We start from the raw sequence: 23,486 nt of genomic DNA on the forward strand, positions 1-23,486 counted from the left end.
CTTCCATGTGAATCTTCTTGCCTGCTGGGCTTGTTGCACTAGAGGAGGTGACAAAAAATAGGGAACGGTATAGTCATGAGACAATTTGGAATGAAGGATGAGAATGAAAAAATCTGTGCTTGCAGCAATTTAACTTGGCAGACATAGGAGTGATTGGCAGATAAGACTTGATATGCCATGATATAGGCTTCACATGTGTTGACAAGCATATGTTTAGCAGTAGGAAGCAGTGGGGGTGGGGAATAGTTATTGGCCAGGAGTGTAATGGAATGGTCAAATGAAGTAACACAGGCATGTACGAGGAGTGCAAATGCAGGTGGATTATCGCAACGATGAAATGTAAATGGGTAACCTTATAAAATGTGGTAACATCTGTGAAATATGATGATCAATATGGGGTCAAATATGGTAAATATGATTCCGATTTGTTTTCCTAGAAAGTGGATGGAACCAGTGTCTAAGATCTCTTAGAATGGTGGGCATCCAAGAATGGCTTGAGTTAAGTTCCTGGGAAAAAAAAAAAATCGAATCCTGTATGTTAGAAAAGTAATGTATCTTTAATTTTTTTTTAAATTGTGTACTATTGGAATGTAATTTTGTTAATTCATCTAGTTTTCCTTTATTCATTACAGATTACATAATTCCTCATAGTCAGTGTTCCTTGAAAGGACAAAGCTGCCAGAAAGCCAAAACATTTCTGATCATTATTTCTGATAATCATCGAGGCGGGCAATCAAGCAATAAAAATGTAACTGGGCCAGGATGCTAGTAATTCAATGAAAATGCCTATCGTAATACAGACAAGTGCACCAGAATGTTATAATGAGGCAACAATTCAAACACTGAAGAATCAAGTCATCTTTCCCTGTGCTAATTAGGACATTAGTATGCAATAAATTTTATTACAGCAATGAGGAAAGTACAATTCAAAGGCTTTCAAAATCTATTCGCTCCTTCAGTTGTCAGAGACCCAAGTCCAAATAACCACTATTCGTGAAGTGAAGACCGAGACTGGAAGGATTTAAAATTTTGTCAATACCTGAATAACAGGGTCAGCCACACAAAAATAGGGGAATACAATAGTGCTGTATTTGTGAAACAGTGTCTGGCAGCGAGAAATTGAAGGGCAGTAGGAAGCCCAGGCCTTCAGGTGGAGAAGCATTTCTGATCAAAGTAGACCTTGCTATTGAACCATGGTGTAAATGAGTTAGTTGACTGGGACACGGATTTGTTGTTAAATTAAAAATACATTGATTATCTAAAGATATTTTGTAGCATGCTTGTCATTTTCTGATCGATACTGATAATGGGCGCACCGCTTATTCAGAACACAGCCATCACTGGTATATGTTTCTACAACTACTCTCAAGGACCTCACCCTGGCTCTTGAGTTTCATCCACAACTTTGAACAGTAAGTTTTTTTGTTGCATCTAATCGGTCTGCCCACATTCAAGGTGTGAACACGTCCCCATAATAATAATAATAATATATTTTTTTATTGTCATTGCACGTCAGTGCAACGAGATTTAGTATGCAGCTCCAACCGATGAAAAAGAAAAGTAAAATAAATAAGTTAATACCTGCACAGAGAGATACCCTTTTCCCGTGGAAACCATTGGAAGAATTTGGCTAATATTCACTTTGTAACACCAAGGATATGTGCAGCACTCCTGTACTGTTATCTAAATTAACTCAATCCATTGAAGCAGCAATCAAAATCATGGCCATTCTGCCTTTCTATTCCGCACTGGTTGGAGTACCTTTGCAAAACATGGCATCTTGGATGGCATGGGCAAGTTGGGCTGAAGGGCCTGTTTCCGTGGTGTATGACTCTCTCTGTTCTTTGGCATTTCATGATGCAGCTTAATAAAAACCTTGGTTAGGCACATTTGGTGTACTGGGTGCCTTTCTGGTCATGCCATAACAGGAAGGATGTGAAGGCTTTGTGTTTGAATACAAAAAAAACGTTAAAAGTGGCAAACTGGTGGGAGAAATAGGTCTGGCTTAGTTGGGGAATCTTGGTTGGCACGGACAAGTTAGCCAATAGGCCTCTTTTCATGCTGTATGATTCTATAGCAATGTGTATGTTAAAAGCTATTCTACTTTGTTAGGGTCAGTTATATTGAAACCTCATTAGAAGCTGCGTGGGAGGGTGAGCAGAATACGAAACAGACCAGCAATGGGACTCTGCCTTGGACTTGACCCAATCTTCCTCCATATATGTGCCCGTCATGGCCTAATCCAATGCAAAGTCCTTCACAAAGTCCACTACACAAATGCAAGATTATCTAGAATTTACCCCGCTGTTAGGGACACCTGCAACAGATGTAATCAATCTCCTGCCAACCATAGCCATATGTTTTGGTCTTGCCCTAAGCTAGCAGCCTTTTGGAGGAGTGCTTTCGACTTGATAAGCAGAGCTTATGGCCAGACTATTCCTCCAAACCCACTGTCAGCCATTTTCGGTACCCCTCCCAACACCAACCTCTCTGTTGCGATGAAACAGGTTCTAGCTTTTACAACCTTGTTAGCCCGGAGACTGATCTTGCTGACTGGAGGCTCACCTGTCCCCCGACACACACCCACTGGATTAAGGAGGTGTTTTACAATTTAAAGCTTGAAAAACTTAGGTTCTCTCTCAAAGGCTCTACCAAGACATTCCTAGATACATGGAACCCTTTCTTGGAACTTGTTAACTCTCTCAACTTGTCCCCGGACTCGGAAGAGGACTGAGTGCTCTCCACCATTGTTCTGCTCTACTGCAGCTGCTCTCCCCTTAACCCCCTCCCCACACTTATTAATTTAATTACTCACTTATTTACTGTTATTAGTGACCCCCCCCCCCCCTTTTTTTTTTTAAGTACTTTTGTTTTGTTTATCTTACCATATTTGTGTGGATGTGCATGTATGTGAGTGTTGTTTGTCCCCATTTGGTTCCGACCTGATTCGGGTTGTTTGAAGGTGGGTAAGGGTAAGGGCTTTGAGGGTCGCTTACATACTGTTCTACAATTATGCCTTGACTGTCACTGTCTGTTATCATTGTATGTATGCAAATGGCTGTGAAATTCAAATAAAAAGATTTAAATCAAAAGCTATTCTACTTTAAAAAATCAAACAAATTAGAAAAATGAAGGGAAGGAACGGGGAAGAAGTATGTGTGATAATAAAGGACGAAATAAGTGCAGTGGTATGAATTCATCTTGGGCCAGATCAACGTGGAATGCAGAAACAAAGAACTGCCGATGCCAGTTAATACACAAAAGGACACAAAGTGTAGGAAGGAAAGGCAGATACACCAGTATTTTGTCTCTGCCTATGGTGTAACTCAGCAGGACAGGCAGCATCTCCGGAGAGAAGGAATGGGTAACGTTTCGAGTCGAGACGCTCTCAACCCAAAACGTCACCTATTCCTTCTCTCCGGAGATGCTGTCTGTCCCGCTGAGCTGCTCCAGCATTTTGTGTCTTTCTTCAAATGACACAAAGTGCTGGAATAACTCAGCAGGTCAGGCAGCATCTCTGGAGAACATGGGGAACATCTATCTTACCCGAAACATTATCTATCCATATTCTCCAGAGATATTGCCTGACTTGCTGAGTTACGTCTATCTTGCTGAGTTGTCTACCTGCCGAGTTACTCCAGCACTTTGTATCCTAAAAGTGGAATGTGTTTGGGTGGAGAAAAGATATAAGGAAGGACAAAGAAAAACAACTTTAGAGTATACAGTATTAACAGCACAGAAACAGGCCATTTCACTAGCTGTTTAATGTTTCATTCATCGTATAACATAATTTCCATTTCCAAATCATCTTTTGCAGAACTTGAAAAGTATAAAACATAATCTTTATTGTTCTCTTTATCATCGTGCTGATATAAAAATTATTAAGATTTATTCTCAGCAGGACCACTAACTTAATCCCCATTTTGTTAATTGGTTGCATCCTGATTTGCCCTCTCCCTAAAACTTCCCAATACATCGGCCAAATTCTGCAGTAAAAGTTCTGGATCTTCACTAAGGATTGTTCAGGTATTTAGCAAAAAATCCAGAGGACTATCAGGCTATCATCTGCTATGATCTGACCCAAACAAATAATCTGCTGGAGGAACTCTGGGTCATACAATATCTATGGAGGGAGATGACATTTTGAGTTAGAACCTTCATGAGGGTGAACTGCCGGAAGGTGTCTGGCTCTGATGATGTACATAGATGTGTTCTTAAAACCTGCACCAACCAATTAATTGATGTTCAGTGGATATCTTCTCCTCTCATTACTAACGTCCAAGGTTCTTACCTGCTTTAAGAAGTCCTCAGTAATATTGATGCCCAAGAAGAGCAAGGTGACATGCCTCAATGACTGTCAACCGGTGGCATTAACATCCATGGTGATGAAGTGCTTTGAGGGGTTGGTTATTTAGCATATCAACTTTTCCTGTAGAACAGTCATGGACGCAATAACATTTGCATACTACCACAATTGATCAATGGGGGATGTGATCTCACTGGCTCCCCACTCTGCACTGGACAATAAGAACACATACGTCAGGCTGTTGTTCATCGACTACAGCTTGGCTTTCAGCACCATCATCCTCTCCAAACTTGTTGTCAACTTTGGGAACTGGGTCTCTCGTATGCAACTGTATACTCACAATCTGTACAAATTGACAATAATACTTCCTGCCCAATAAACATATGTACAGGAGCACCTCAGGGCTGTGTGCTCAGTCCTCTGCTCGATTCATTCTATGCCCGTGAATGTGTGGTCAGGCACAATTCCAACGCTGCCTTTTAAATTTGCCGATGATACCACCATTGTTGGATGAATAGCACGTAATGACGAGTCAGAGTACAGGAGGGAGATTGAAAATCTGATTGAATGGAGCCAGGGCAACAATCTTGTTCTCAACATCAGCAAGACCAAGGAAATGATAGTTGGCTTTAGGAGGGGAAAGCTGAGGTTCCACAAGCCAGTCCTCATTGATAGGTTGGAAGTGGAGAGAGTCAACAACTTTAAGTTCCAAAACGTGCATATCTTTGAAGATGTGTCCTAGGCCCAGCACATTGATGCAATCATAAGGAAAGTGCAACACCTCTACTTCCTTAGAAGATTAAAGGGATTTGGTATGTCGATAATACTCTCTAGAACTTCTACAGTACGGAGCAAATTGACTGACTATATCAGTTTGACAATTGAAATGACCCGGTACAATGGAGATTACAGAGACTGGTAGACACTGCCCAGTCCATCCAGGCATTGACCTTCTCCTGTTGAAAGGATCTACAGTGCATTCAGAAAGTATTCAGACCCCTTCAACCTTTCCACATTTTCTTACGTTGCAGCCTTATTTTAAAATTGATTAAAGTATTTTTTTTAAATCATCAATCTACACACAATACCCCAGAATTAAGAAGCAAAAACAAATGTTTGGGAATTTTTGCAAAGTAATTAAAAATAAATAACTGAAATATCACATTTGCATAAGTATTCAGACCCTTTGCTATGACACTCAAAATTGAGCATATGTTCATCCTGTTTCCATTGATTATCCTAGAGATGTTTCTACAACTTGATTGGAGTATACCTAGGTAAATTAAATTGATTGGACATAATTTGGAAAGGCACACACTGTTTAAGGTCCCACAGTTGACAGTGCATGTCAGTGCAAAAACCAAGCCATGAAGCCGATGGAATTGCCCAGAGACCTCCAAGTAGGATTGTGTTGAGACACAGACCTGGGGAAGGGTATAAAACAATTTCTACATCATTGCAGGTCCTGAAGAGCACAGTGGTCTCCTTCATTCTTAAAGGGAAGAACTTTGGAACCACCAGTAGTCTTCATAGAGCTGGCCTCCCAGCCAAACTGAGCAATTGGGGGAGAAGAGCCTTGGTCAGGGAGGTGACCAAGAACCCATGGTCACTCAGACAGAGCTCCAGAGTTCCTCTGTGGAGAAGAGAGAACCTTCCAGAAGGACAACTATATCTGAAGCACTCAGCCAATCAGGCCTTTATGGTAGAGTGACCAGACGTAAACCACTCCTCAGTAAAAGGCACATGACAGCCCGCTTGGAGTTTGCCAAAAAGGCATGAGGAACAGGATTCTCTGGTCTGATGAAACCACGATTGAACTCTTTGGCCTGAATGCTAAGCCTCACGTCTGGAGAAAACCAGGCGCCGCTCATCACCTGGCCAAGACCATACCTACAGTGAAGCATGGTGGCGGCAGCATCATGCGGTGGGGATGTTTTTCAGCAGCAGGAACTGGAGACTAATCAGGATCGAGGGAAAGATGAATGGAGCAAAGTACAGAGAGATCCTTGAAAACCTGCTCCAGAGCGTTCTGGACCTCAGACTGGGGCGGTGATTCACTTTCCAACAGAACAACGACCCTAAGAGCACACAGCCAAGACAATGCAGGAATGGCTTTGTGACACATCTGTGAATGTCCCTGAGTGGCCCAGCCAGAGCCCGGACTTGAACCCGATCGAACATCTCTGGAGGGACCTGAGGATAGCTGTGCATCGACGCTCCCCATCCAACCTGACAGAGCTTGAGAGAAAATGGGAGAAATGACCCAAATGCAGGTGTGCCAAGCTTGTGGCGTCATACCCAAGAAGACTTGAGGCTGCAATCGCTGCCAAAGGTGCCTCGACAAAGTACTGAGTAAAGGGTCTGAATAATTACGGAAATGTGATATTTCAGTTATTTCTTTTTAATTACTTTGCAAAAATTTCTAGACAGCTGTTTTCACTTAAAAAAAAATTATGGAGTATTGTGTGTAGATTGAAGATTTAAAAAAATGAATTTAATCCATTTTAGAATAAGGCTGTAATGTAACAAAATGTGGAAAAAACGAAGGGGTCTGAATGCACTGTATAGGAGGCAGTGTTTCAAAAAGGCAGCTAGTATCATCAAAGATCCACGCCACCCTGGCCACGTTCTAATTTCACTCGCAACATTAGGAAGAAGGTACTGTGGTCTGAAATAAATGACCACCAGGTTCAAGAATAACTTCCCAAAAACCATCAGGCTCTTGAACATTACACAATACTAGCTTCAACTATGAACTATGCACTATCCTTGGTTGCACTAAGGACTTTGGGTTTCTTTCTGCACCAGTATTGGGGTTAATAATTTATTAAACTTTGTTATGTTATCTATGTGTATTGTGTTTACAGGTCTTATTCTGCTGGATCTAAGATTTTCATTGTTCTGTGTTTGGTACACAGGACAATAAACGCTCTTGACTACCCTTCTTTAGTTTGTAGGAAGGGTCCTGATTCAAAACATAGATTGTCCATTTCCCTTCACAGACGCTGCCTGATTCACCGAGTTCCTACAACAATTTGTGTCTTGGCTCAAGAACAACGTTTACAGTCTATTGCATTCAGATCCGACTTGGTATTCTTTACTAGGTAATAAGCAATGGCTAAATTCGATGAAACAAGTTCACCCATCAGAGAAAATTACAGATGCTGGAAATCTGAAACAAAAAGACGGAAAGTGCTGTAAATGCACAAGCCTGGATGTTTTCAGCATTTTCTGTGTTTGTTTCATTTGAGTGAACTGGGATCAAGCCTGTGATTTAGAAAATCAATAGATCATCAAAATTGTCTGGATTGATCATTAATGCACCTCATGAACAGTGACCATCAACTAAATGGTCCAGCATTTGTTATTATCGTCAGTGCAAAATTGTGATCCTTGAAAACAAGAATGCCTGGATTAGGGAGTATTGGCTACAGGGAGAGCTTGAACAAACTTTGATTGTGTTCGCTGGAACAGCGGAAGTCCTGATAGAAGTATAATAGTCTGAGAGGCATAGATAGGGTAGACAGTCAGAACCTTTTTCCGCAAGAGGCAAAATAATTCAAATACTAGAGAGCATAGCTTTATAGTGAGAGGGAAAATATAAAGGGGATGTGGAGAGCAAGGGGTGAGATCGTGGAAAATGCTGCTGGGCCAGTGGTTGAAACAAATACAATAATGGCATTTTTTTAGCCAGAGGGTGGTGAATCTGTCAAATTAATTGCCACAGATGGCTGTGAAGGCCAAAACATTGGTTATTTTTAAAGTGGAGATTGATATGTTCTTGATTAGTGTCAAATGTTATGGGATGAAGACAGGAGAATGGGATTGAGAGGGAAAAATAGATCAGCAATGATTGAATGGCGGAGTAGACTCGATGGGTTGAATGATCTAATTCTGCTTCTACATCTTATGGCATTTAAGAGGCTTTTGCATAGGCATATGAATATGCAGGGAATGGGGGGGGATATGGATCATGTGCAGATAGGTTCTGGCATCATGTACGACATAGTCAGTGAGGGCGGAAATGTCTGTTTTAGTGCTGTACTGTTCTACGTTCCAAAACATATCTCAAAATTCCAGCATATGTAGTTTGTTGTGTCTCCATTATAGTGCTCAACATATCTATTGAGCTCCACTATGTGGATTTCCCATTTATATACTAGTTGCCACCTGTCATCAGATTAACAAGATCTCTAGTCCAGCAGCAATGATATCCTCAAGCTTAAAGGTTTTTTCACAAGGAATGCAGCAGAAAGGAAAAAGTACAAATTTTAATTATCTTCTCAAATTCTTTATAGAATACAAGACACATGATTATGCTGGAAGCAAAACATTCAAAATGACAACATTTATGTAAAAAATGTATTTTAACATGCAAGGTAATTACAATCCACAGGCACAACATTAGTTTTTGTGACAAAGACCAGAGTAGTATGATAAAGTTCACTACTTAAAACAGGCAACAGCACAAAGGGTTAAAGGTAAACCAAGCCAAGCTTAGTAGTGAACTTTATCAAGTAATGAAACATTTGATTGGACGTTATGCAAAAAGAGTCACTTTTCAACAAGAACTATTTCAGTTCATTATTAAAAAAAGAAATAAGAAAAGTCAACAAGCTTTTACCAGAACATCGACAAGAGTTTACATAAGAGATTAACCACCTGAAACATTAACTCCATTCATCTCCATATTGCTGCCTGACCTGCTGTAATTCTGTCTTTATCCGATATTTTAAGTATTTGGAACACTATAGAACAGCAGAGAACAGGGCCTTCAGCCCACAATCTGTGCTGAATATGATGCCAAGGCCAACTCTTATCTGCCTGCACATAATCCAATATCCCTGCATATCCATCTGCCTATCCAAAAGCCTATCCATTTGCTCCTCCATGTGTTTATCGATGTCACCAATTCATGTCACTTCAAGTCATTTTCACAAATCAATTGTACAAACCTGCATGGAATACAGCCCGGATGTTAAAACATTCGAAACAAAATTTGAATTTCTGGTTTACATTCCCCATTCTTGGAAATCACAAAATTGCTGTCAATTTCATGATGAAAAGGTGATGAACATTAACGATCACAAAGTCCAGATGGAAAGAATGGGGGAAACAGGGGTGCAACGTGAACGCTCTTTTCTTGACCCCGCCAACACAACTGAAGGAGAGGGTGTCCAGGGAAACAAGCTTTAGTTTAGTTTCCAGTTGAGAGATACAACGCGGAAACAGGCCCTTTGGCCCACCAAGTCCGCACTGACCAGCGATCCCAGCACATTAACACTATCCTACACACACTAGGGACAATTTACACTTATAACAAGCCAATTAACTTACAAACCTGTACGTCTTTGGAGTGTGGGAGGAAACTGTAGATCTCGGAGAAAACCTATGCAGTCACGGGGAGAACGTACAAACTCCATACAGACAGCACCCATAGTCAGGATCGAACCTGGGTCTCCGGTGCTGCAAGTGCTGCAAGGCAGCGACTCTACCGCTGTGTCACCATGCTGCCCAGTGTACAAAGCACGAGGTGAACACCAGCAGGGTGACCTACTACTCTCGACGCTTCGTTTTATTTTAAATTGTGGCCTCTGAGTCAGGAAGGCAACAAGGTTGGACTTACTAGATTTCTGTGAGATGGAAACAAGGGTGCCTGCATCAAGGACACAGTTGCAGTTATGAAGGTCATTAAAATGTTCCTACCCGCAGGTATTTACGGTCTCCGTGTTCCTGGTGACCTCGCTTTCATTCTTGGTTCTCAGTGGGGTACGGCCACAAGTATTTGCATCAACTTACCAGTTGATGAACCCACACTGGGTATCACTGAGCTGCTGAGCCTCCTGTGCTCTCTCTATCCACCAATCTCTGGTCCATCCATCCATTTCAGCTGGACCTCGATGATTAATTAATCCCATAGATTTACCAGTGATTCATCAAATCAGTCCTGGCTCTCCTTGAATATAGAAGACAAGAGTCTCTTCACAGGGATACTTCAGGGCAGCTCTTAAGCTGTGGCACCCAGCAACTCCTGTAGACTAGGAGACTAGTGGTCTTTGAATCACTGTCTGAGAAGAGGTGCTTGTGTTTGGTCCTTGAGAGCTTTGACATTAGTCTTTTGATAGCAATGCTGTTTAGGTCTTTTACTAATGGGACTGTTCATGAGTAGCCAAATTCCATACTTCAGGTAATGGAGTGAACATTACGATTGGTTTATTTTAATGTGGGATAGCTGTTGCAAACTAGTAACCACACAGTGCGGGGTCCAAGATACTCTGCCGCATAGTCAACATCAAGCCAGTATTGGTTAATTGAAGGGCATAGGAAAGAGTGTCAGGAACATTACCAGGCATACTGAATACGAGGTGCCAACCTGGTGAAGCTACAGCATTGGATCGCACAATAAATAAATTGAAGCAACAGTCAATGGGCAGAGCAAAATAGTTCCACAATCAACAGATCGGATCAAAATCTTGGGGTCCGCTGCATCTAATCATCTAATGGTGGATCATTAAATAGCTTAAGCAAGATGGCATCTTCATGACTATTCCCCAAATTCAACACCGGTGAATTTGTGACTCAACAGGTTGCATGAGTGTCACAAAGCAAGGATGAGGTATCGGGATCTACCTCAATCTCCTGCTGCCATTTCGATCAGCAGCTCACGTGGTAAACAGTCAAGAGGACAGCAGCACACGTAAGGCAGTGCAGTAAATGGGCAGCTATAGGCAAGCACAAAATGATGCACTTCACAACATGCTGGGATTGTTCTCCTTAAAGTGGAGAATGACTAAAGAGATGATAGACTTTCAAAGATCTGAAGGGTTTTGATAGAGCAACTCTGTTTAAAGGTTTCCGCAGCCAACTGTACCAGTAACAATGGGTTTAAAATAAATGGACAAATATGAGGGGGGTAAATAAGTAGATTTATTTCCCCCACAGGAGGACTCACCCCAATCACTCCCTCTTCTCCCCTTTTACATCAGGCAAGGGGCCCATGTTTGAAAAAACATACCTCCCGATTCAGGGGCAGTTTCATCCCAGCTGCTATATTTAAGAGGAAGTTAGATGTGGCCCTTGTGGCTAAAGGGATCAGGGGGGTATGGAGAGAAGGCAGGTACAGGATACCGAGTTGGATGATTAGCCATGATCATATTGAATGGTGGTGCAGGCTCGAAGGGCCGAATGACCCACTCCTGCACCTATTTTTCTATGTTTCTATGTCCTCTTATCCGCTAGAGTGGAGTCTTGACCTCCCATCTATCTCATTGGAGAACTTTGAACGTCTTTAATCGTACTTTATCTTGCACTGAATGCTGTATCCTTTATCTGCGCACTATGCATGACTGATTGTAATTATGTATTTTCTTTTCTTTGACTGGGTAGCACATAACTAAAGCATTTCACTATACCTTGAGAATAAACTAAACTAACTCAAGTAGGGCGAGCCAGAATACATTTCAAAAGGCATGCCATTTAATTTATAGAGTCGGTGAACTCTAATTGTAAGATTGTAAACTCTCTCAAAGGGCCAGCACTGGCAGAATTGACCAAATTGCCTCCTCCTCAATTTTGAGGATCCAAGTGACCTTTAGCTTGATCACTGAATGTGAAATCTATTCGATTAGACACTTAAGGAGCAACTAAATGTAGATTCAGCAATAATGCAGAATAACAGAATCAAAGATTAGGTAAAACAGCAAAGTAAAAATAATTAAATTAAGAAACTTGTTTAATTATCAAATTTCAAACCTTGGTTTACGGTGTTTATTTAAAAAATAATGAAAACCTGCATACCTTTTGGACAAATTGTTCGTTCTTGCATACCTTCTGTTGCCTTACATCAGAGCATATGTTAGAGCAGTTATGGGGCCAAATGGTTACTGTATATCCCAGCAGTCTAATTAGTGCAGGCCACTTCATCATGATGGAAGCAATCATATGCTTTGCTTCTCAAACTACTTGTTCTTATTTATAGACATAGCCATCAGATTAGTTTCATTTCTAGGAATCAGATAAAAGATATTGCTCAGATTAAAACGCTCAAACACAGGTCCTTCTGAAACTAAGGTTGATATCGACAAATAGTCACTGTCAATTTAAAGTCTCAAAAGAAAGAGGGTCATGTAACATTTTAAAACAATGGCCTTTCATCACCAAGCCTTGGGCTCAAATTTAGCCTAGATTAATAGTGCACTAAAACAATTGGCTGGCAGGGAAAATAGGTCTTTACTGTCAGATCCTTCTTACATAGTCCGAGTCTCACTCACAAAGAATGCCTTCCATTTGCTCATGATAGCTGTAACGAGGTTGGGATAATCATGCACCTCTCTGTTTGACTATGCATTTGCTTAGAAGGTCTGGAAAAGTTTGCAAGGGTTTGTCAAAGATTTCGCTGAGAAGCTGAGCAACAGAAGAATCCCTGATCTACAGACTGTTCTCAGGGACTCATACCGAGACGTACACAGAGTGCTGCTGGAAGATCAACTCAGTGAAAAATACATGTCGGTCTGCACAAACCAGGCGGCGGGAGCACATGCTCAGTGATGCATGGAAACGGTGCAGCCAACACAAAGTCTTTGCAAGGAAGGACTACAACCTAAAGTCCTGCTGCAACTGGACATTGCGGGGTAGAGCACTGTTCCACTTGAAGGGTAGATTGTTCAAAGAAGCCACATGAGTAGCTTTGGTGTTTTGAACAGACAATGTATATGAAGTGACAGAGATACAGAGAACCAAGAAGTGGTATAAAATCACGAGGGGAATAGATACGGTAAATGGACAGTCTTTTACCGAGAGTTGGGGGATACAGAACCAGACAACATTACTATAAGGTGAGAGGGGAAAGATATACAGGAACCCAAGTGACTTGCCAGAAGAGGTAGTTGTGGCAGATGCTATAACAACATTTAAGAGACATTTGGACAGTTACAGTACATGGATAAGAAAAGTTTAGAGGGATATGGGTCAAACGTGAGCAGGTGGGACTAGTGTAGATGGGGCATCTTCATTGGCATGAACAAGTTGTGCTGAAGGGCCTGTTTCTTTGCTTTGTGATAAACTTTGATTTTGGAATTAAAAAAGAATAATAGCAGATAAGGCCGTTTCATTTTTTTCATATATACATTTGATCGAACGCACATAATGCACACAGCCGCTTGGAGCGTGTGACATCATTTGAAGATAGACACAAAATGCAGGAGTAACTCAGCGGGACCGGCAGCATCTCAGGAGAGAAGGGATGGATGATGTTTCGGGTCGAGACTCTTCTTCAGTCTGAAGAAGGGTCTCGACCCGAAATGTCACCCATTGCTTCTCTCCAGAGACGCTGTCAGTCCCGCTGAGTTACTCCAGCATTTTGTGTCTATCTCCAATCGGCTTGGCCCCGCTCTGGGACTAGGAGTGGGGGCAGATCCGGATCCACAACGGCCGTGAGCCCCAGGCCGTGCTCGGTGATCGTTTGCCTGCTTCTGCTGCTGTTGGAGGTGAGACGTTGCACCGCGCCATGGTCTTGGGCCTGTCCCACTTTGACCATCAGTTACGCGATGGCGCGCGAAGATTTCGTGCAGGACGAAGTCCACACTCCTCCACATCACTCCATGCGCCTGTCCTGCGCTACCCATATGCTACCCACATGCTAGCAGGTCGCATAAATGGCGTGCGAATGATGGCCAAGTGGGACAGGCCCTTAAGGCATTAAGGCAGGGAAAGAGCAAATTTTGCAGGCTGCTCAATGATCCTTCCTATATATATCCGATCTAACCCACATATCTTTGAGTATATTATTCCCCCCTGGCTTAGTATCTTCTTTAACTGAAGCATTCTCACGTTTATTTTAGGGTTAAAGATGCTATGTGATTGCTGTTGTTGGTGACAAAGAAAACATTATTCAATGCTCACACTGATGCTTGTATGACTTTTTGCGTTGGATTAGCTTTCGATATTGCTACTAGTTTTTACAACACAATATAGATTTTGGAAATGAATCAATTGTTTTTTCCCCTCACAGGGCCACTGCCAATAAAAACCATTAACACCATCAAGGAAATCACCAGGTTTATAGTTCTGACCATTTAAAAAAAGCTGTGCGTTTTTAAAAGCCAACTGTGTAGCATCTGACTATTGACACACCAACATTTAATCTGGCTGTCAAGATGTTGGCTTATTGACAAGAACAGTTAAATTACTTACAATAACACAAGATTATTTTAAATTATTTAGTTGTTACAATGTGATCTAGAGACCCAAAATCTGTTTTTAAATTATTAGCAATTTGAATTGGTACTTTGTCTTAACCATGCAAATCCCATTTGGTATCTTCAGTGATTCTGACTTTCATTAATTCCCAACATTTTCCCATTACTTAATATATAACAGGTGCAGGGCAGTCAAATCCTCAGGATTTTGGCATGGTCCCATGCAACAGATTTGAAAACACAGTGTTGATACGCAATATTTCAGGATTTATCTGGTTCAGAGAACCAGCGACTAGTAATTCATTGTCACCTCCGATGGTGCATTAATCGGTCACTGCACAGCACACTGATGAATGGTGTGGCTGTAGGCCTTATAGTGTGAAAATACAGTAAAACCTGGAGCTTTACAGGGTTAGAATCACACTAGGAAAAGTCTTTCTTCACACTTCGTATGCTCTGTCCTCTTACAGGTACAGGGCATCAGTTAAGTACAAGGGAGAGGGTGGACAGAAATGTGCAAGTCAGAAGGAGATACGAGGGCGAGTCCTGCATTGTAAGCTGGCAGAAGTGGGCAGTTCGGTGACTGAAGGGGCAGGTAGGGTTGAAGGAGAATGGTAGATAAATGATGCCAATGGGCTCATCAGGTTCCCCAGCCTGCTTATGGAGCCCCACTTTAAATCTTGTTACTGTAACAGCGTGTGAAAATATGGCTGAATTTCAAATGTCTTCCGATGGATGCATTTTGGATCAAAGTGAATAATTTCTTCTGGCCACACATGTGGGAGTGTTGCACCAGGAATGCTGTCGTTACTTGCACACCTGATGCAAAACGTATGTTTATGTTTGGAATCATAATTTGAGGTGCATAGAAAATAGGTGGAGTAGGCCATTCGGCCCTTCGAAGCAGCACCGCCATTCAATGTGATTATGACATCATCCACAATCAGTACCCCGTTCCTGCCTTCTCCATACATATCTCTCTTGATTCCGCTAGCCCTAAGAGCTCTATCTAACTCTTTTGAATGCATCCAGTGAATCGGCCTCCACTGCCTTCTGAGGGAGAGAATACCACAAATTCACAACTCACTGGGTGAAATAGCTTTTCCTCATCTCAGTTCTAAATGGCCTAACCCTTATTCTTAAACTGTGGCTCCTGGTTCTGGACTCACCCAACATCGGGAACATCGGGTTTCCTGCATCTAGCCTGTCCAATCCCTTAATAATTTTATATGTTTCTAGAATTTTTCCTATCATCCTTCTAAATTCCAGTCAATACAAGCCCAGTCATTCCATTCTTTCATCATATGACAGTCCCGCCATCCTGGGAATTAACCTCGTGAATCTACGCTGCACTCCCTGAATAGCAAGAATGTCCTTCCTCAAATTAGGAGACCAAAACTGCACACAATACTCCAGGTGTGGTACAACTGCAAAAGGACCTCTTTACTCCTATACTCAAATCCTCTTTTTATGAAGGCCAACATGCCATTAGCTTTCTTCACTGCCTGCTGTACCTGAAGTCTTACTTTCAGCGACTGATGTACAAGGACACCTAGGTCTTGTTGCATTTCCCCTGTTCCTAATCTGACACCATTCAGATAATAATCTGCCTTCTTGTTCTTGCCACCAAAGTGGATAACCTCACATTTATCTACATTATACTGCATCTGCCCACTCACCCAACCTATTCATGTCACCCTGCATCCTCATAGTATCCTCTTCACAGTTCACACTGCCACCCAGCTTTGTGCCATCTGTTAATTTGATAATGTTACTTTTAATTCCTTAATCTAAATCATTAATATAGATTGTAAATAGCTGCGGTCCCAGCCTTGCGGTACCCCATTAGTCACTATCTGCCATTCTGAAAGGGACCCGATAAGCAATATTTTGGCGAGTTTCCTCAATGGTATAGTTTGAATGCCGAAAACTAATATCAACCGCTGTTTATTTGATCTGTGCATACATTACCAACATTTCTTTTTGCACCGGAGCATTGTGAAATTTTTTACAAATTAAGATTTAATATAAAAACCCATGAATGATACGTAAATTACTCAACATTGCTTCACCAGGCTTCTTCAGACAATTTATTGTAATGTCCTTTCATAGGGTTGGGAACTGAAGCTAATCACCATTTATTTTGATGCATCAATAAACACAAATGTGAGTAAGAATCAGAGAGCCTGATAGAGATTGTTTTATGTTAAGATTGTTGATTCATTATCATCCACAAAATTCCATTTCTCGTTAATTTGTAAATAAAGTTTCGTCAAACCTTGCATTCAAATGGTTACTCAAATGACCATTACAATTTGTTTTACATGAGGTGCACAATTTAAATATTTATTCAATTTTAGTCAATAATCTTATATTTTTGAATTGTCATCAACTAATTCTCTTCCTAACAGTATTAAAAATAATAATGAATGGTCAGGATATATGAATTACCTGCATTCTCTCCATTTCAATGATATTTCCCTCTAAACTATCAACACTTCAAAGCTGCTATTTACAGAAGTTATTTTTAGACATTGTATAAAATTATTGCGATCCACCTACCTTGTTATCACTATCTTCATTACAATTATAGGTTTCTTGGCTTGACTGGTACTGGAACGGTCCACTTGTCTCACCTGCTTAGACAAAGTGAAAGATAAAAATGAGACCAGGCAAAAGACTAATCAATCTAAATAAAGTTCTGTTCAAAGCATTTAATTATGTTAGATGTATAACAAAACAATTAAATAAAAATTAAATTGAACTGCAACACAACTTACAAAATAATCCTTTGAGATTTAATCAGATTTGGTTTGTCTTGGAAAATTGAGAATTATTTGGTCATTTTGAATTTATTACCACTTTTAAAATAAACTAGACCAATGGCAGACCCGTTGGGTGTGCTCCCCCAACGCAGCCGTTCCCTACCCAAGCCGTTCCCTACCCGCAGCCCCCAGGGAGACGTGGTCCTCGAACTGAAGCAGTCCTTGAAAGGGCGAATTAAATGGCGTCTCTTGAGGTTGAAATGCGGGCGCCAGCAGCCGTTATGGTCGCTGGCCAGCAGGAGGCGACATAATGAGTGAGTGGTGGGAGAAGGATTTGATTAAAAACGTGTACTTAAAGACGACGAAATGTAATGAGGAGCAGATACTTAGAAAGAAAAGCAAAATCTCCATCGAACTGGAAAAGATGTGGGAGATTGAGCGTCTGGATTCGGCGTGGCAGTGAATCAAAGGAAGAAAGTAAAAGGATCCATTCCAATTGGACATCTGCGAGCATCGGCCATTCCGATTGGACATCTGCGAGTATTGGGCACGAATCAAATCAAAAGGCAGAAAGGCAGCCAGTCGTCAGGCACAGAGTTTTATAGATAGAAGATGTCCACAAATAAGCACCTCAGTCAACATATGCTTTGACCAGTTGGTTGCCAAGTATTTTATGGTTTCAATTCAAATTTGAAAACACCCCATTTCACATGAATTGCCTTTCCATCAACAGTCACTCTCATACTTCAGAAGACTTCAAATGCGTTTATACTTACAATGCAAATAGACAGACTCCATCGGTCATTGAGCAACTAATTAAGGAAACCTTTTTTCCCCCGAGACCAAGTGAATGAATTGATTTTGCATAATTGGGAGTATAAAATATTTAAGAATTCGAAGTTTGCACCAAATAAATATCATTGGAATTGAGATTTAAAACTGCAAACAAAATCCCCCCCCGCTGCTGGAGTTGTGCATTCTGTGACAAACTATAGGTTTCTTAAATTGTCTCTCATTCCTGCTCACCCGGATGAGGGAATTGTCCCAGTTGTCTGAGATACCCTTAATTGTATGCACTTATTCACGCATTCATCCTCTCGCCCCTTCCTTCATCACATGATGCCCCATGATTTATCCCCATTTCTCCCCCCCCACTAAGCATCACTATCTAACTAAAAGACAAGATAACTGAACAGTTATAGGTACAGATAGTACTGCTGCCAGTGATTTTTTTTCCAGGTTATTCACACTCTGAATGCATACATCAAATAATTTTTTAAAAGTATACAGCATAGTAAACATCACAATTTGCTATATAAAGGGCAGGTGCAAAAATATTTTACATTTGTTCAATTCAGTAATTAAATGAGTATAATTTTTAGGTAATTTTTATTTCGGCGCTTTGATAACAAAATAACAATTATGAAGTTACATTGTCTGAAGAAGGGTCTCAACCGGAAACGTCACCTATCCATGTTCTCCAGAGATACTGCCCGAATTGCTGAGTTACTTCAGCCCTTTCTGCTCTTTAACAATTATTTTAATGTTCAATGCACTATTTTTTTTACAAATAAAATTGCAATGGAGGTGTAGTCTGCAGTGGTTTCTAATCAAATTAAAAAAAACACTATAATATGGATTTCAAGAAACAGCATTGGGTGGCTTAACCCAGTCAAACTGCAAATCATTGCTTGTAAGCGGTTCTCTTTTTGGTTATTTCTGGTTCTTTCCTCCCTTCCCACAAAACATTGTGCGTCTCCTCTAATTGAGCATTGAGTCATCATTGGGCAATCGGCAGCTTTTGTTCAATGACGTGAGCCCAGGCACTGTGTGTCAGCAGACTTTGCAAATTGTCACAACCAAGCCTGATCCTGTCCCCACCAGATGGCCACACAGGCAGACTTTCCAGCATTGGTCACTGAATAGTCACAGGAAGGGAAGCGACAGTCTCCACCATAATGTTTGGGACAGAGATCCATTTATTTATGTGCCTCTGTACTCCAAAATTTGAGATCCGTAATAGAAAAAAAAATCACATCAAGTCAAGTCAAGTTTATTTGTCACATACACATACAAGATGTGCAGTGAAATGAAAGTGGCAATGCCTGCGGATTGTGCAAAAAAACTCCAGAACAGAATAGAACAGAACCAGTATTTACATTTTAGGGGAGTGAAAAAAGACACAATACAACAGTAAATTAGTCCCTGGTGAGAAGAGTTTACAGTCCTGATGGCCTGTGGGAAGAAACTCCGTCTCATCCTCTGTTTTCACAGTGTGACAGCGAAGGCGCTTGCCTGACTGTAGCAGCTGGAACAGTCCATTGCTGGGGTGGTAGGGGTTGCACTTGGAGCTTCTGTACTCCACCTTGTAGTCATACTGGGACAGGAAAATTGCCCAGCGCTGCATCCTTGATGCCGCCATGGAAGGTATAGCTGACTTGGGACCAAGTATCACTAATAGTGGCTTGTGATCAGTCACTAGGGTGAATGGGCTGCCGAGAAGAAACTGATGGAATTTCTTGATCCCAAACACAATGCCGAGTGCTTCCTTTTCTATCTGCACATAATTGCGTTCACTCGATGACAGGGTGCGGGATGCAAAAGCAATAGGCTTTTCCTGTCCGTCATTCATTATGTGGAGATCACTGCACCTACACCATAACTTGAAGCATCACAAGCAAGTTTTATCTCGCGTGTCGTATCATAGTGAACAAGAAGTTTGTCACTTGTCAAGTTTTCCTTGCAGATGTCAAATGCACGTTGCTGTTCCTTTCCCCGCATCCATTTCACATCTTTTTGTAGCAGATGATGAAGTGGCTTTAGCACAGTTGCTAAATCTGGAAGGAATCGTGCATTGAACTGCACCATCCCAAGGAATGATCGTGGCTCTAACACATTGTTGGGTTTTGGAGCATTCACTATTGCTTCAACTTTCGCCTTCACGTTGGCGTCTACATTGAGTCCAAGGTAGATCACCTCTGACTGTGCAAATGCACATTTACTTTGACGCAGTTTGACATTGTGGCAGTTCAGTCCTGTGAGAACTTGCTCGAGGATTTCCACATGTTCTACCATGCCTTCTGTGAATATCAGGAGGTCATCCTGGTTGCACACAGTGTGGAATGCCTTGCAATATTTGGTCCATGACAGACTGAAACATTTTCGGGGAGGATTTCATGCCATAGGACAGCTTTGCATATGAATACAATGTATGTTGATAGTCAAGTACTGCTGACTTTCCTTATCGACATTGAGTTGGGCGTAAGCGTGAGACAAGTCCAGTTTAGTGAAGACTCTTGCTCCGCTAAGTTCTGTGTACAGATCTTCGAGATTGGTAACGGATATTCTTAGTCATCAATGGCTTGGTTGATTGTGACTTTGTAATCACCACATAGTCAAACAGTTTTATCAGCCTTGGGTACAGCTACAATTGGCGTTGCCCAGTTACTCTGGTCTATCTTCACGAGTACTCCATTACGCTCTAATCTGTCAAGTTCTTCCTCCACTTGTTGCTTTAGTGCATATGGTACAGGTCTTGGTCGACAATACACAGGTCTCACATCTTGCTTAAGTCGAATGTGTGCAGAGTACCCTGTTATTCCCGTGAAACTGTCAGCAAAAATGCTTGCATGTTTGCTTATGACGTTTTCAAGACGTGATTTGGACAAATTGACGCTGAAAATGTTCTTCCCGTCTAATTAGATTCTACTCAGCCAATCCTTTCCAAGGAGGGTTGGTTTATTTCTGTAGCTGGCTACTATGATGGGCAGTGTTACTGACTGACAATTATGCTGAACTTTACAGTTCATTTGTCCACAAGTCTCCAAAACTTCGCCTGAGTAGGTTCTCCGCTTGACCTTACTCTCAAACAATGGTATCTGTGGGAACTTTGTTTTGTACAGGTCTTTGCTCATAACCGAACATTTGCTGCCCTGTCAATACACATATCGATTAACTGTTCATTAATCAATAGTTTAGTTCGAAAGTCCTTGCCTTGGCTGGTTGTAGGCTTATCGATGTTGGTTGCATAAATGGTGTACAACCCAAGTTCATTTACATCTGGGTTCATCTCCAAGTTGTGAACTCGTCTCTGGTGTTGTTGTTTGATTCCCGCAGATTGTTGATTTCCTGTTTTATGCTTGGCCCGACATGCTGAGGCGATATGGCCTTTCTGCTGGCAGTTTACAGCTCTTGGCCATTTTGAACTGACAAAATTGGGATGAGTGATTACCATTGCAACGATAACAACTGGCTGAACTTGGCTCCCCGCCATACTTTGGTTTTGGTATAGGGCCTCTTGGTTTGGCCATAGGCACTGCTTGTTACTGTAAACGGCCACTGCAGTTCGTGATGGGCGAAACTCGCGAGCATTCTTTGATGCCATCTCTATTGTGGTAGCAATCTTGCATTCTTTCTCGAATGTGAGATTTGGAGTGTTCATCAGTTTGGACTGAATTCGTTCCTACACTGGACCACAAACAAATCTGTCGCGTAGTGCTCGTCCAAGAAAGGTTCCGAAGTTACAGTGTAAACTTACGTTTTTCAAGGCAACAATGTACTCATTGATTGTCTCATTCTGCTTCTGGTTTCTAGTGCCAAATTTATAGCTTTCTGCAATTTCCAGAGGCTTCGGGTTGAAGTGCTCCTCCAACTTCTTCATAATGTAATTGAATGGCACGTCTTTTGACTTTAAGGGTGCAAGGAGGTTCACGAGTGTGCCATACACTTCAGGACCGAACTCCATTGGGCAGAATCGCTTTCATGCGTTCGCAAACGGCCTTATTTGTATCAGCCACTATCTCTCCTTCACCACTAAACTCCAATATATTGTTTGCTGTGTAAACCATGTTTGCTCTCTCCATATAGGAGCTGAACGGCTCTCTACTCTCGTCAAAAGTGCCAAGGTTTCCAATGTAACCCGTGGACGCTGCCACCGTGTCGTACTCTTTTTAAAAAAAAAATAAAAGGTCCGTTCAAAAACCCCGAATTCCTGCCTGTTCTGGTGTAGCAATTCACCTAAGACTTAGCTGTACAAAGGCTATTCAGCTTGAGGAATTCGACGCAAAAAACTCAGTCTAAAATGTTATACACTCCCAAGGACGACATCTTGCCATGTAGACACAACATAGAGATAGCCTGACAAACTCTCGACGATTTATCCAGCTGCTGTTTTAAACTACAGTTCCCTGCATAGACAGATCTGCAGGCCTCTCATGTCCAGCTCGCAAACAACTGCAACACAACTCCGTATTTACTGTTTAAACTGTTAAACAATACTGCATGTTTCAAAACAGTTCCGCACTGTATTTAAAGGATGAGTTCACAAACTCTATCCCATCCTCGTCGCCAATTTTGTTATATTCCGGACAGCAGAATGAATAACAACTTACACGCAGGCTGGCTGGATCACAAGAGAGATGTATTAGATATAGATATGCCATTTATTGTCACTATACATGTAGTGTATTACCCAACATTCCCTACTTATATACAACACCAACTCATTAGCATATATATGAATATGCATGAATACATTACAACTACTATATTAGGAAGATTGTTTGTGTCCTCCTTCGTGAAGACAGATCCAAAGTACCTGTTCAACTCATCTGCCATTTTCTTGTTCCTCATAATAAATTCACCTTTTTCGGTCTTCAAGGGTCCAACTTTGGTCTTAACTAATTTTTTCCTCTTCACATACCTAAAGATGCTTTTACTATCCTGCTTTATATTCTTGACTAGCTTACCTTCGTACCTCATCTTTTCTCCCCGTATTGTCTTTTTGGTTATCTTCTGGTGTTCTTTAAACATTACCCAATCCTCTTGCTTCCCGCTCATCTTTGTTACGTTGTACTTCTTCGCTTTAATTTTTATACTGTCTCTGACGTCCCTTGTCAGCCATGGTCGTCCCTTTCTCCCCTTGGAATCTTTCTTCCTCCTAGGAATGAACTGATCCTGCACCTTCTGTATTATTCCTAGAAATACCTGCCATTGTTGTTCCACTGTCATCCCTGCTAGTGTATCTTTCCAGTCAACTTTGGCCAGCTCCTCCCTCATGGCCCCATAATCCTCTTTATTCAACTGCAACACTGACACCTCTGATCTACTCTTCTCCCTCTCCAATTGTAGATTAAACCTGACCATGTTATGGTCACTGCCTCCTAATGGCTCATTAACCTCGAGGTCCTTTATCAAATCCGGTTCATTACATAACACTAA

General features: G+C 41.5%; 1 protein-coding gene across 2 annotated transcripts in view; it reads right to left on the reverse strand.

Annotated features, from left to right (window-relative positions):
• Positions 1-23,486, reverse strand: part of rnf44 (ring finger protein 44) — a 143,230-nt gene that overhangs the window by 104,821 nt on the left and 14,923 nt on the right. For both annotated transcript variants that reach the window (XM_055643064.1, XM_055643063.1), the window contains exon 2: positions 17,065-17,138. In XM_055643064.1, coding sequence (XP_055499039.1) covers positions 17,065-17,138 — 74 coding nt within the window. The remainder of the gene's footprint in view (positions 1-17,064; positions 17,139-23,486) is intronic.

The sequence above is a fragment of the Leucoraja erinacea genome, chromosome 11 (assembly GCF_028641065.1).
Source record: "Leucoraja erinacea ecotype New England chromosome 11, Leri_hhj_1, whole genome shotgun sequence".
Classification (NCBI taxonomy): domain Eukaryota; kingdom Metazoa; phylum Chordata; class Chondrichthyes; order Rajiformes; family Rajidae; genus Leucoraja; species Leucoraja erinaceus.